Source organism: Microcaecilia unicolor, chromosome 5 (genome assembly GCF_901765095.1).
Source record: "Microcaecilia unicolor chromosome 5, aMicUni1.1, whole genome shotgun sequence".
Classification (NCBI taxonomy): domain Eukaryota; kingdom Metazoa; phylum Chordata; class Amphibia; order Gymnophiona; family Siphonopidae; genus Microcaecilia; species Microcaecilia unicolor.
In genome coordinates, this window is record NC_044035.1 from 77,440,525 (window position 1) to 77,454,619 (window position 14,095).

General features: G+C 41.6%; 1 protein-coding gene across 1 annotated transcript in view; it reads left to right on the forward strand.

The window, feature by feature from the left end:
* BTAF1 (B-TFIID TATA-box binding protein associated factor 1) overlaps window positions 1-14,095 on the forward strand; it is a 620,170-nt gene that overhangs the window by 433,498 nt on the left and 172,577 nt on the right. The window contains 2 exon segments of the mRNA XM_030204965.1: window positions 2,175-2,376; window positions 11,047-11,195. Coding sequence (XP_030060825.1) covers window positions 2,175-2,376; window positions 11,047-11,195 — 351 coding nt within the window.

The following is a 14,095-nucleotide window of genomic DNA, read 5'->3' on the forward strand; positions in this document are numbered from 1 at the left end:
AGATTTTCTGAGCCAAACCTTTGGGATCCTGAAGTGTAAGAACTCTGGCCCTACCAGAGGTGAAGCACCTCCACATCTCCTTGAGTGGACCTTAGATCAAGATAAACAAGTTCTTCAGGCAAAAAAGGACAGCAGGAACCAGGGGACTGGATAGCCTACTAGAACTAGGACTGACACAGATCCTTCTGCATGTGTTCTGTTAAGAGGCTTGGATATTCATTAGACTAATCTGTAAAGGAGCCAGTCAAGGGTGATACTTTATTTCTTCCCCCAGTCAAGTGATTCCTTCCTGGATGGTCCCTTCCATTCTGTTTTACAACCTGAGAGAGTCTGACAATATAATGAGGATATTTAGTGTGAAAGAGGACTACATAGTGGACTTACATTGAATTGATGCGTCTGCAAGTTAGGTTTTTGAGGATATATTATTTCCTTTCAGGGATCTTTCTTCAATCATCTTCCAAAAGAGGTGGCGATGAAGGCAAATCCATCTTTCTCACAAAGGGCAGAGACTGATTCTGTGATACAGTTATGGAAGCTTCCTTGCTACCCTCCCAGATAGGATACTTTCCTCTAGTTAATTAAGCATGCAAGAACTCCATTTCGAATCTGAGTTTAGGCTTTAGAGCCTCCCAAGCCTCACAAGTTAGCGTCTCTTAAGCTCTTGTTGCAGAGGTCAATCTCTGTGGGTAATTTTAGTGCAAATCTGTTTTTGAATTGTACCAAATCAGGAACAATAATAGCCAATGTACATGAAAACATATTAACAATTCAAACATTATTTTCCCAAATAGAGCATTCATAGATCAAAGCTAATCATAGTAGAGCGCTTGGGTTCTTATAGCCCTCTACAGTAAATTGGGAAACAGCTATTAACCCCTATTACCAATCCTCTCTTACCCCCCCCCCCCCAAACTTAAATATTAAACTCACCCCTCCTTCCCCTAGCCTTCCCTTCCAGATCCCAACCCCCACTTTGCTTAACCAGGAAGTCCTCATTTTGTCCCCTCTCGAAAATCATTAAGAGCTCTACTTAGAGCTACTGGGAAAATAGTAAACAAGTATGACGTGCAAACATTTCAAAACATTTTTGACATTTTGGGTGATACCATGCACCTTGTGATTCCCACATCATTAGCGTGTGGAGTGTATTGCACCATTATCAAAACGTGGCAGGTGAGGGCTGTAGCCAATGATTAAGATACATTTCTGAGCTAATATGTATGCTTTCCCCAGAAATTCTCCTTGGGTAATTTTAAAGGAAGGGACATCTCTGTCCACTGCCCTTCACCTTCTGAGGGTAGTATTTCACTTATTGGCGGAATCAAAATTTCTGTCTTCTGACAATAAGGAAGTCGTGGGATTATAGCCCTGAGCAGGATTGGCCATTCTGAAGCTAGTTGGGCACGTTTGAGATGTTTATAGGTATGCAATTCCTTCTGAATTTCTGATAGGTCTTTGTTCTGTTCATGTGTCCCAATAAGGCACAGTGCTTTTTTTTTAAGGTGTCAATGGCAGAGCATACATTTGCCTTCATTGCACCCCTTCTTTAAGTTTGTGTGTGTGTGTGTGTCACCATAGCTCTCATGACTCCTATATCTGTTATGACTTTGCCCAGCCTGAGTAGAGCTTGGGGTACATCCCAGTCATTTGGACTGGTCTGACATGGACAGTAAGGTGAAATTTAAACTTACCTGTTAATTTACTTTGCTTGAGTCCTGCTGGACCAGACCAGAACCCATCCACGGAAACTCTGGTGATCGAGGACTCTGACCAATTCAGAAAGCTAACAGTGAATTTATTGCTCACTCTGAATGTAATTAACTTATTGTAGCCATGGTGTATGGTTATTCTCATTCTTGGGTTATTGATATGATGTTTTTGATTGCATCGGGCTTGGCTTTGGTTGAGAACTGGAAACCCAATACTTGTTACCTTCAATTGTCTTAGTTTAGATATACCAAGGAACTGTGCAGCACTAGCTCCCTGTAAGGGAATAAAGTCAGCTCTGAGTATCTGTCTCAATATGCTGGCAAGGGGACACAATCGACTCATCTGGACTGGTCTGGCATCATTCAAGGAAAGGAAATTAGCAGGTATGTTTAAATTTCACCTTTATCAAGAAGCATGTTGATCAGTATTAGAGGGCTAATAATAATTTCTTTTCTCTTCAGCTGATTCAGCATTTGCCACATCTATGTACATGCCTACAACACCCCTACACTGCTGTCAGACATATGGCTGCTCGTTGCATAGGTGTGCTGAGCAAAATAGCTACAATGGAAATAATGAATGTATTTCTCAAAGAAGTTCTTCCGTGGCTTGGAGCAATCAACGACAGTACCAAACAAGAGGGAGCAATTGAAGCACTTGCCTGTATCCTTTTCTTTCACTATGGGAGATCATGCCCAAATTGCCTTAGATTATAAGGATTGATTATACCTGGAAGTCTATATCACTGAAAAGATAGGTCTCTTTAATTTTGTTGTCGTTGTTGAGGGAGCATTGATATATGTATACAGAGCCACTTTGGTGCTGCCATATAGCAGGCTTGGGTTAAATTCCCAAGTCAATTGTTCCATTCTTTAATTTCAGCAAGGGCTAGCAGTACATACAGGCAATATTTGCAGCCACCAACAATGTGAGGTTGGGGGGGGGGGGGGCAGGGGGAGGGAGTGGAAATCTCAGTCATGAATCAGCAGTGATGTCCACCCGGCAGGCCTTTTTTAATTTTATTGAATGTTCATTATTATATATAAAACGAAGATTAATAATAATGTACAGGAAATCAAATTAAGTACAACAAAAATGCAAAAACAAATACATTTAACCATCGTGCCCTTTTATCCAGGTCATAGTGGAATGTGACAGAGGGTGTCCCGAATTCCTATAAATATCCTTTGAGGATTCTAAAAAGTCTAAAGTTAAGAGAATTGGGTAAATTAAGGACATCTAAATGCGCCCCCACCCTCAGCCATATTCTGGTGTACCTTTCAAACCGGTAAATAGTAACAATTTACAAAAATAACTGTGAATTAGGCAGAGCCCTCCTTAAAGAATTTCCTCAGCAGTATTTCTGAAGGTAGCAAATGGCATTTAGATTTTTAAAAATTGCGCTTTCTGAATTTTCCTATTTTGATTTTCCAATGCTTCCATCTTGCAGTGATGCATTAATCAATGTTTAATTGCGGAAGTACTGATCCTTTGCAAAGTACCAATCTGCCATAATAACAGAAGGGAAAAACACAGTATGTTTACTGCAAATATATGAGCCAAGAGCCCATTATTTCTCCAGCTTGCTGTACCAGGCCTCTAAATGGGCTGGACACATCCCTCAGGCATGCACCTGTGGCCGCACGTCCCAGAGTGCTCTTCTTTTTATGTAGAGCTGGCTCATTGGATGGCATCACAGGTTGGTGTTCTTCCAGGAGTGCAATCCGTCAACTTTGGGCCTTGCTTGAAGATGTTTGGCACTCGTTTCCAGGACAGGCATGCTCCTCTCCCTAACAGACCGTATTTAGGGTGCACACATTTTGGGCCACAGAGAGACCTGCTGTCTGCAGCCCTTGGCCAAGGACTCTCACAACAACATCTTTGATAGTTTAGGGATGGCGTACTAATGTATAAAATACTCTGTGTTGCTTCCCATGTGTAGTCCAATAAATGTTGGTTCCCAAAAGAATAGTAGAAAACTGCCAGAAAAAATGTGGTGGGTAGGTTTTTGTGGTTTAACTTAATTCAGGCTTTAAGTATTATTTTTTTTAATGTTACTCGGTTCCTCTTGTTGCCCATGTCAAAACCATTCCTGCTGTATTTTTTTTCCTAGATTAAAATATCTTTTATTTGTGCCTGTGTATTTAGCTGAACAAATTACCCATGGTTTGATCGTCAGAAAAATAAATGATTAAACTCGATTCCTTTTCATCCAGACCAGATCAGTCCAAACGAATGGGTTATGTCAATCCAAATGATCAAATTAACTTGTTTGAAGATACTTAGAGTGTGTGGTTTGAATGGTATCTTGCCTGTTTGTGTTAGACTTTCCTATTACTAATTGATGTTTGTATTGTATTTTTATATTTTATTTTGTTTTAATTTTTTATTGGTATTGTAAACTGCTCGGTACTATATTAAGCGGTGTATTAAATCTATTAAATGTAAACACCAGTGGAAGGAGGCAGAAAACAAAATAGTCCGAAGTGAATCAGCCCTTAAGGGAGTAGTACAGCCATAGAATGCTCAGTATTTTTCTATTTTCTAGCAGATGGTGGACGGACTGTGCAGCACTCCTTCCTGATGCTTGTTTGTCAGCTCTTGTCCTGGTTTCTGCCGGGTATCAGTTGAGCAGGGGGTTCACTATTGAATTCTGCTTATCCTCTTGCTTGAGGATTCCTGAGCCAGAATGACACTCTGACCCAGGACCCTCATCCCTCATTTCCCGGCTGGGGTGACACCCAGTGGTCTTGGCCATTCCCCCCTTTACAGCCCCACTCCATCCTGCATGGCACCTATGGTGGTGAAGTTAGGTGCAATTTCTGGTCTTATTTGACTACCTCTGTGTGTTACACCGTCCCAGCAAGCATAGGCGCCGACTCTGTGGGTGCTCGAGCAACCCCAATATTTTCCCCGCCGTCGGAACTTCCAGTTCCAGCAAGACCTGCCCGCCCTCTTCTCCCTCAAGAGTCCTCCAGCCTCGCCTTCCTGCCTTCCAGAATTTAAAACTCATCTTACCTCGCCTCGCTCAGTCCCGGCAGCAGCAGTGAAAGACGAGCAGGCTCAGCACTTCAGCCTTCCCTTCTCTCTCACCCTCATTTCCTATTTCCGCAAGGGCAGGACCAGAGCTGAGAGAGAGGGGAAGGCTGAAGCGCTGAGCCTGCTCGCCTTTCACTGCTGCTGCCGGGACTGAGCGAGGCGAGGTAAGATGAGTTTTAAATTCTGGAAGGCAGGAAGGCGAGGATGGAGGACTCGTGTGGGTTAAGAGGTCAGGCTGGGGTTGGGCCTGGAATTCGGAGGAGAGGAGGGGGGACCTGGAACTCGGAGGAGAGGGGGACTGAAAAGGGGCAGGTGCTGGACATGGAGGGGAGGGGAGAGAGGAGAAATCGTTGGACATGGAAGGAAGGGCAAGGGAGAGATGAGACTTGTTGGACATGGATGTAGGGAGAGGAGGGCAGGGGAGAGAGGAGAATTCGTTGGACATGGATGAGAGGGGAGGGAGGGCAGGGGAGAGAGGAGAATTGCTGGATGTGAATGGAGGAGAGGGCAGGTGAAAGAGGAGAATTGCTGGATATGGGGGGAGGGGGAAGGGGAAATGTGACCTGTAAAAAAAAAAAAAAAAAATTCAGCACCCCCGATCATTTTGAAAAGCTGGCTCCTATGCCGGCAAGTATCTTCTTTATTTTCCTGCAAGTTGAGGTAAGTCTTTCTTTTTGCTTCTGAAACCCGGTGTTTCCTAAGTTTATCCAGCGGGTATTGTTTGTGAGTTTTCGCTGCTTGCTGGACATCGGGGAAATTTTGTATTTTTTTTCTCTCAGCATTTTGAATTTCCTGCTGTCTGATTTCACCACAACCATTCTTTTTCACGCCTACTATTTTTTGCTGCGCACTGTAACCGCCACAAGTACGTGGGTGGGCCATGTTTCTCTTCTCTGTTTCCTTGGAGCTATAGAGTTGACCGCATTGTTTTTAAGTTGGCTGAATATGGTTGCCTTAGAATAAGCCAAACTTTTTTTTTTTTCCCCTGAAATTAAAATAAAATCTTCAGTTTTATTTCTTGGTTGCACTGTTGAAGCCAATGGATACCGTTTTCTTCTCATTTGGATTGAGCTATTGCTCTTATTGCCTGCTCTTCCACGATGGGTAGCAAAGGAAGGTGTTTTTTCTTCTGTTTAATTCTTAACTGAAGTTACATATTATGAAAGGTCACACCATAAGACAACTATAAAACACATACAGCTTGTCAAATTCAATTGCTCTGTATAAATCGCAACATTGTTCTATATGGACTGTAACCAGGTGGGAAAATGCGGGGTATAAATGCAGAAAGAAATAAGAAATAAATATTGTTCTAATCTGCTACTCTTTTAGGAAAGATTTTCTTTCTTTCTGATTCTCTCCTGTTTGGTCAGAGCTTATAGATGCCTGCATTGCCACCTTGTATTATTTGGGGGCGCGTTTACCGCTTGTCAGCTACAGCATTCTCTGATTACTTCTCATATGCTATTTTTCTCTGGCTTCCAGTTTTCATCTGTTGCAGCCCCCTCTGGGCTCGTGCCCTTGTGGTCATTCCCTTGCAGCTGTCAGTGCAGTGTGCTTTCTACACCTTGCTGTTTTTCTTAGTAGTAAACCCGTTCTGAGATGCTTGTCTTAGAATAATTCTCTTCTAGCCTTCTGCATACACCATTGCAGCCTCTTGGGATATGTATTGGGGGCTATGTACTGGCAGTCTATGGGAGGATTTGGGTTTCACTAGCTAACTTATTGGCTACATAGTGATTTTAACCTTTTAGGCTATATGATTACAAATCCTTTGTACTGGGCTATGGCAGTAATTTTTTATGATGATCCCACCTTTATCCTTCACAAGAGCCACTTCCTCTTCTGCGGCAATATGGCAGCACCCTCCTGTGAGGTGTTGTATTATCTTCTGGTACATCATAGCAGTAACACCCTAGTAAGGATACAATCCTTCCTTACTACGCAGTGTCAGTGTACCTTCCTGCTGTAACAGCGTTCTCCTTGGTTGCGTGATAGCGATATTCTCTGCTGCTGGGTTATGACAGCAGTTTCCATATGGTGTAGTAGCAGCACTCTTCTGGGCTGTGTACTGGAGGCAGCTACAGCAGCCTATAGGCATCACTTTTTTATCTCTTTTAAAAACAGCTTCTTTGTCTAAGTAGTAGCAGTAACGTCTTGGACTATGTTGTGGCAACATCATTCTGTGCCAGGAATGTCCTAGTGGCAGTGGCGTTAAGAATGTGTAATGATGGTGATCTCCTGGCGTGCATTGTGGTGTTAGCCTCTCAGGCTGCATTGGAATGCCAGCCTATAGTTAGGTATGAGGTCAGCATACACTGCTATGAAGTAGCCTCCGCTGCAGTGGGCTAGCAGTAACTTTCTATGCTGCGCAGTTCATACAGTCTCTGGGGCTCAATAGCACTAGCAGTCTTTGGGGCTCATTTTCAAAGTACTTAGACTTACAAAGTTCCATAGGTTATTATATAACTTTGTAAGTCCAAGAGCTTTGAAAATACATCTCTTTGTGCTCTGCTGTAACTCCTCCCTTCTCACCCGCATAGTGGTACTGTCAAGCTGTATTCCATGGTATTATGCATTCTCTGTGGAATCTTCTTCCAGTGTGCAGTGGGCACAGTTTCTCCTTTATGGTACAGTAGTAGCAGAAACAGTGGCTGCAACCTTCTCAGTTTAGTGGGGAGCATTCATCTCCCCTGGTATTCTATATGACTCACCTCCAGCACCTCATTTGAAGCTCTCATTTATCAATTCATCTCAAGGTATGTGATGCTGTTCTCTTTGGATCGTCAGCATCATTTACCTTTTCTCCACTGCAGATATGCTACAAGTATGTTCCAGGGACAAAATTGGAATGTATTCTGCATCTTGAATTACCCATTTCTCATGCCATGTTCAGTATTAGGTGTATTGCAGAGGTCCAAGAAGACCATGTGTTGTCTTCTAGAATTTGGCTGTCTAATATGGCTGATTTCATGGCAGATATGGTACTCTGGTTACATTGGTCTCTTGAGTGACCTTTGCCTATAGGTCTCAGGGCAATGATTATTGGTTGGTTTCTTTTGTAATGCCTGCTGTTGCACTGTACTCAGCCATGACATGAAAGACAGCATCCAGATGAATGATTTGAGATACAGCATATGCAGTTATGGATTCAGTTCTAGCAACCACAGGCGTAGTCTCACCTAGGCAACAGCTTCAGGGGCACCAGATGCAGCACCGGCCTATATAATGTCTATTGCTTTATTTTAGCTTGTCATACTCAGCAACCACCAGTATGCTACCTGTTGCCACAGTCAATGTTTTACCAATACCTTCTCTATCTTCACTTTCAATATTTTCTGTCCTGCCTTGCTGTATGAGATGCCTTCATTCTTGTCACCAATTGCCATTCTCACCTGTTGAGGCTTTTAAGTGATGAACTTACTTTTTGGACCCAACTATTGCAGTAGTCTTCATATTTATGCTGTCTGCAAATACATCTATAGCGCTACCTTTATCAACTGCCACTATGACACTGGATTCACCAGCTACATAAATACCTTAAGTGACTACAGCTACCAGTTTAGTAATTGCTTCTGATTTCCTTTCTCCATGGTGGCCTGTTTCTCTTCAGTTATGCCTTCCACTGGTGTACCTCCAGTTGGGTTTTGGCTCTTCCATTCTCTTTAAGAAGATGTCAGTTTCAGTATTCTATATTGGCTTGCTGTCACTGGTAAATGTCTCATCTCTCTGGTCACCTCTTGACGACTTTGCAAGTCTGTATATACATTTCCTGATAGAAACTTCCTATTGTGTTCATTTCTGGTTATCTGCTTTGGTGCACCTCCCCTTTTTAGGCACTGTGACATTAACCATCCAGTTCCATGGCCTTAAGTCTTCAAATTTGGATTCTGTATTGTTGTTCTGGGACTAGCGGCATCTTCTCATTGTCTTGGACTTTGGACTATCTTACAGCCCTATACGCTTTTCTTAATACCTCGATGTTGTAATCTTGTAGCTGTGGATGCTACATCAGTAGGTAGCCATTTTTCCTTGAACTTTTGCAGTACTCTTCTGAGTATCCATACCTAACATCTTCAGTTCAAATTCTAGTCTGCTTCTCCCATGCCTTGCAGATTATCTTTATTCATTGTTTTAGTCCCACCCTATCTTACCTGATAATTTTCTTTCCTTTAGTCCCACCAAACCAGTTCAGAAGCCCTCCCTCATTAAACTCATTTCCATGTGTGATGTCTATTTTTTTCCTTGTTCTTTCCTTATAGGTTTTTTTGCGGTGTTCAGGATTCTTTAATACTCTTTCTCACACATATCCTGAATCAGTGAAATACCTGCATGCAGTTGGTCACCTGCCTTGCTTGTTGCTATATATAAATATTAAATATGCAAGTTACTTGGCAAGGCAATAGAGGCATACAGTTCAAACATGAGCACCACTGCTTGGCTGTTTGAAATACTGAGCATTCTATGGCTGCACTATTTCCTTAAGGGATAGTAACATAGTAGATGACAGCAGAAAAAGACCTGCATGGTCCATCCAGTCTGCCCAACAAGATAAACTCATATGTGCTACTTTTTGTGTATACCTTACCTTGATTTGTACCTGTCCTTTTCAGGGCACAGACCGTGTAAGTCTGCCCAGCACTATCCCCGCCTCCCAACCACCAGCCCCGCTTCCCACCACCGGTTCTGGCACAGACCGTATAAGTCTGCCCAGCACTATCCCCGCCTCCTGCCACCGGCTCTGCCACCCAATGGGACTATTTTGTTCTCTGTCTCCTTCCACTGATGGATAGATATAACTCATTTGTTCTGGATTGGTCTGGTAGGACTAAAGGAAAGAAAAATATCTGGTAAGACATAAGTTTTCCTTCATGATTATAGCAGGTACATATGAAGGTATGAAATTTGTGATCGAGTGAAATGTCATCTTCACTGTCTTTTTGCAGTCTTATATCTGAATAGTATGTTCAGACAGATATTAGGGAGGCATGGATTAAAAACAAAAGTACAGGTCTGTTTTCATAAATAGTTTCTGTTTTGTTTTTATCAACACTATCAAATGCCATGACTCTGGTATAAAAGTCTGTATGATATATATTTGGTGACAAGAAAGTATATAGTCTCCAATGCTTGACTTAAGTAGACAGAAGCCTATTTATCTTAAGATTTTAAATATAAGACAATGGAGACCTTTTAATAGAGGCTCGATACACTTAATATAGCAGTAGCCCATAATATGTCAGCCACATTTTGTATCAGTTGAAGAATTTTAGTTAAAGAAGTAACTCCAAAAGAAGGAAATTAGAGTTAATCTAGACCATGCCAAAACCTGTATTACTGATGGTGTAGCTAGCTGAGAATATTTCCGTCTTCTACTTGAGTTCAGTTTAAAAAATGCAGAACAGGAAACGAATATGACACTAGTGAGAATAGCCAGAGGGGTAGCAATGTTAGTCCAGAGTTGCAAAACTTACAGTGGCTGGTGGCATCTTTTGTACACTAACCAGCTTGACACATGAGCTGTCAAGACAGTGATACATTTAATGAGAACTTGGCATCAAAGATACCTTGATTCTGTACACTTTCCTGATGAGTGATGGAGAATTCTTCAAACTTCAGGTCAGGAGAGATCATCACTTTGGAGGAGGAATTTAGTATGCAACTAATCCACCATCATTAAATAGATTAGTCTATTAAGTTCCAGTAATATTTCTCATTTTTGCCATAGTTTCACTTTTCCTTTAAATTAAGCATGGGACCATTTTTCCCTGTCTAGAATTCTATTGAAATAGTCATGTAAAATCTGAAGTGCTTACAGAGATCAGCACTAATAGGGAAATCTGATTCGGTGGTGTCAGAATACGTGATGTATATAAAGCCCATAAAAACTATTAAAGCATTAGCTGGTAGATATTAACACCAGAGGTACTACTGCGTATTGGTGTTTCCCTAAAGTGAATCTGGATTATTCATTGACAAGGCTAACCTGTTAGTAATTGTCAGAAATCAGAAAAGTGCTGTGCTGCAGCACCACCCCCATGGTTTTAAACCCATTTAGAAGAATAAAAGTGCCAAAGGCTGCGGAGATATTAAAAAAAAACAGAAGGAAATTGCCACCGCTGTCCAATTCCTGATGTAGCGTATCAAGTTTGATTTCTTCTCTGTTTAAATGAATACTGAAACTGTCATGTCAAAGCACTCGCTACTTGAGAAAGGATATGTGTTTTGTTCAATCTACATCCAGCAGTCAAAACTTAAATATATTTATACTTTTCCTTAATTGCCCCAACCCAGGTGTAATGGAGCAGCTAGATGTTGATATTGTTCCATATATAGTTCTATTAGTGGTTCCAGTTTTGGGCAGAATGAGTGATCAGACAGACAGTGTACGCTTTATGGCTACACAGTGTTTTGCTACATTAATACGACTGATGCCACTTGAGGTAAGTTATCAGTCATACATTTAACAATGTTAAAAGCATTAATTCAACATCAGAGTTATTGGACAGAATAAGGTGAACAGCAATTAAAAAAAAAATTATATATATATATATATATATATATATATAAAGCAGCTTTAATAATGGTGACTCCTACTACAACATGACTACTTGAAAACATTGTCCACGATACACTCTGAGGATGGGGTGAAGGCTGGGCACCCTATCTATTACGCTTCACCAACTTGCTATATTGTTTATTTTATTATGTGTGCCTCAAGTTGTAGAATTATAGCTTGGAATGTGTGTGGTATCAGCTCCCCTAAAACAAACTAAAATTTTAACTGCATTGCAGTGCTGGGGAGTGGATATAGCATGCATACAGGAGACACTTCTTACTGACGCTGAACATTTAAAGCTTAGGCGGGCATGGGTGGGAGAGGTACATTTTGCTTCCTCTGGTGGCAGAAAAAGAGATGTAGTGATACTGATTCATAAGTCATTGGCTTGTACCATCAAGTTTCTTGTGAGGGATGCTAAGGGGCAGGTATTTGCTACTTAATCTTTGGTTGCAGGGCAGAGAAGTTTATCTGTTAACTACATATGTACCTAGTCCTTTTGATAACCAGTTTTATTGCTTTACCAAGATAAAGAACTTTTAGTGCTTGGGGATTTTGCTGGCACATCGTGCTCAAGATAGCGCTGCGAAGTCCCAGTCCTCAGGGATGTCTCTCCCTGATCGTGGGATTCTTCCTGTCTTTTGTTCTTTAATTCTTCTTTATCTCTGATAGATGCTTGGAAGACGCTCCATCTTGGAGAATTTGATTATACTTACAGCTCTCGGGCCCATTACACGCTTATTCGGTTAGATTATATCTTGGTTTCCTCCACTTTTTTTTCATCCACTACAGCGGCGGTTATTGGCCCAGATGAGATTTCCGACCACGCTCCTTTGTGAGTAGATCTTGTAACATCCTCTCGATATCATTCAGTTTGAGGGTGGCATTTTCCCTCATATTTGGTGCATAATAAGGAATTTCATACATGTCTTCTTTCTCGCTGGGTGGAATTCCTCAAGCATAATCAGCAGCATGTAGTGGAACTCCAACTTTTTATGTGTACTGCAAACGCGGTGATGCAGGGTGAAAATTGTGCATGTGATAGCACGATGTAAACAAGTGGCAAGTATTTGTAAGTTAAAAACTCAATCATAACAGGCAAAATGCGCATATATACGGACCCCTTCTCATTCTAAAGAGGAATATTTATCTGTTTAAGGAACCGTAAATTCTCTAATACACGAGCAGACTTCTCGCAGGTTGATTTTTATCAGAAGTACCGTCTTAATAAATTTGGAAATAAGCCAGGGAAACTACTTGCTCATATAGTCAAAACCTGGGGAGGTTCATGTATGATCGTGGCCCTTCGAGATCATGCAGGTTGCATAGAAAATCACTCGGATCACATTGCAGAAATTTTCTGTGATTTTCAGGCTCTTTATCAGGGCTGCCCCTCAGTAGACCTGCTGATAATTTCAACCTATCTGTATAGGACTTACCTTCCCCAATTTTCTACTGTAGATTTACAACAGTTGAATGTGCCTTTGCAGGCTAAAGAACTTCAGCAAGCAATTAAAATATTAAAGCCTGCGCTGGGGCAGATGGATTTGCTGGAGAGCTTCATTTGATGCTCAAGCCACAGTTTCTTGGTCCTTTGTTAGCTTATCAATTGGTGGTGGACACAGACGCTTTCCCACTTCACAAGAATGTTGCGCTGATTGCATTAATACCAAAACCAGGAAAACCTCATGACATAGATTCCTACTGCCCAATTTCCTTGCTTAATGTGAATATTAAGCTTCTGGTGCAGGTGTTGCCATTGCAATTGGCCTGTGTACTGCCAAAGCTTATTGGGCCAGCACAAGTAGGCTTTGTTCTGGCCTGGCAGTCTGTTCATAACACGCTCCATGTTCTATTGGCTATGTCGCACTGTAAGATTCATCAAATACCTGCTATCTTGATTAATTTGGATGCGGCTAAAGCATTCAACCAGGTCCATTGACCACATCTTTTCCTAGTGTTAGACCGGGTGGAAATTTTGGGCTGGTTTCTGCAAGCGATCCGTGCACTTTTATCCGGATCCTCAGGCCTTTACCTCCTGATGAATGGTGCCTGTACTTCTCCCATACCTATTGGCTGTGGTACGTGACAAGGCTGTCCATTATCCCCACTTTTATTTGTTCTTTCATTGGAACCTTTTCTTAATGTGCTTAGTGCTTCTTCTAGAATCCTAGGCTTAAATATTCACAGCTATCCTATTAAGGCCTTTATCTATGAGCATGACCTGCTAGTGATGTTAACCTCCCCACAGAACTCTTGCGCATTTGTTAGACTTTCTTCAGCATCTCATCAGTTTCTTGGGCTTTTCTCTTAATTTTTCCAAATCTAGAGTACTGCCGCTGACCTTAGATGTGCAGCGAGATTGGTGAGGTCCATTTCCTTTAGAGTGGGAAGATACAGTTCTAAAATACCTAGGCATTTTTCTGCCTTGTGATTTAAACTCTTTGTACTCTGTGAATATTCATATCTTACTGGAGGACACCAAACGGAACCTTCGTCTTTGGAGGGCCTATCCTTTATCTATTTGGGGTCGCATTCACCTTTTTATTATGCTTTTCGCTTCTTGTTGGCTGTATATTTTTCAACTTTTACCTTTATTTTTAAGGGGACAAGAGGAATGTCAACTTAATACATTTTTACAGCAGTATTTATTGGCCCTGATACAAACCTGTAAAGTGCATGGAGGTATGCGTCTTCTCGTTATTCATTATTTATCAGTGGACAGTGGGATGGGACACATTAACAATTGGTTTAGGGGCCCAGAATATTTTTCCCTCATGACTG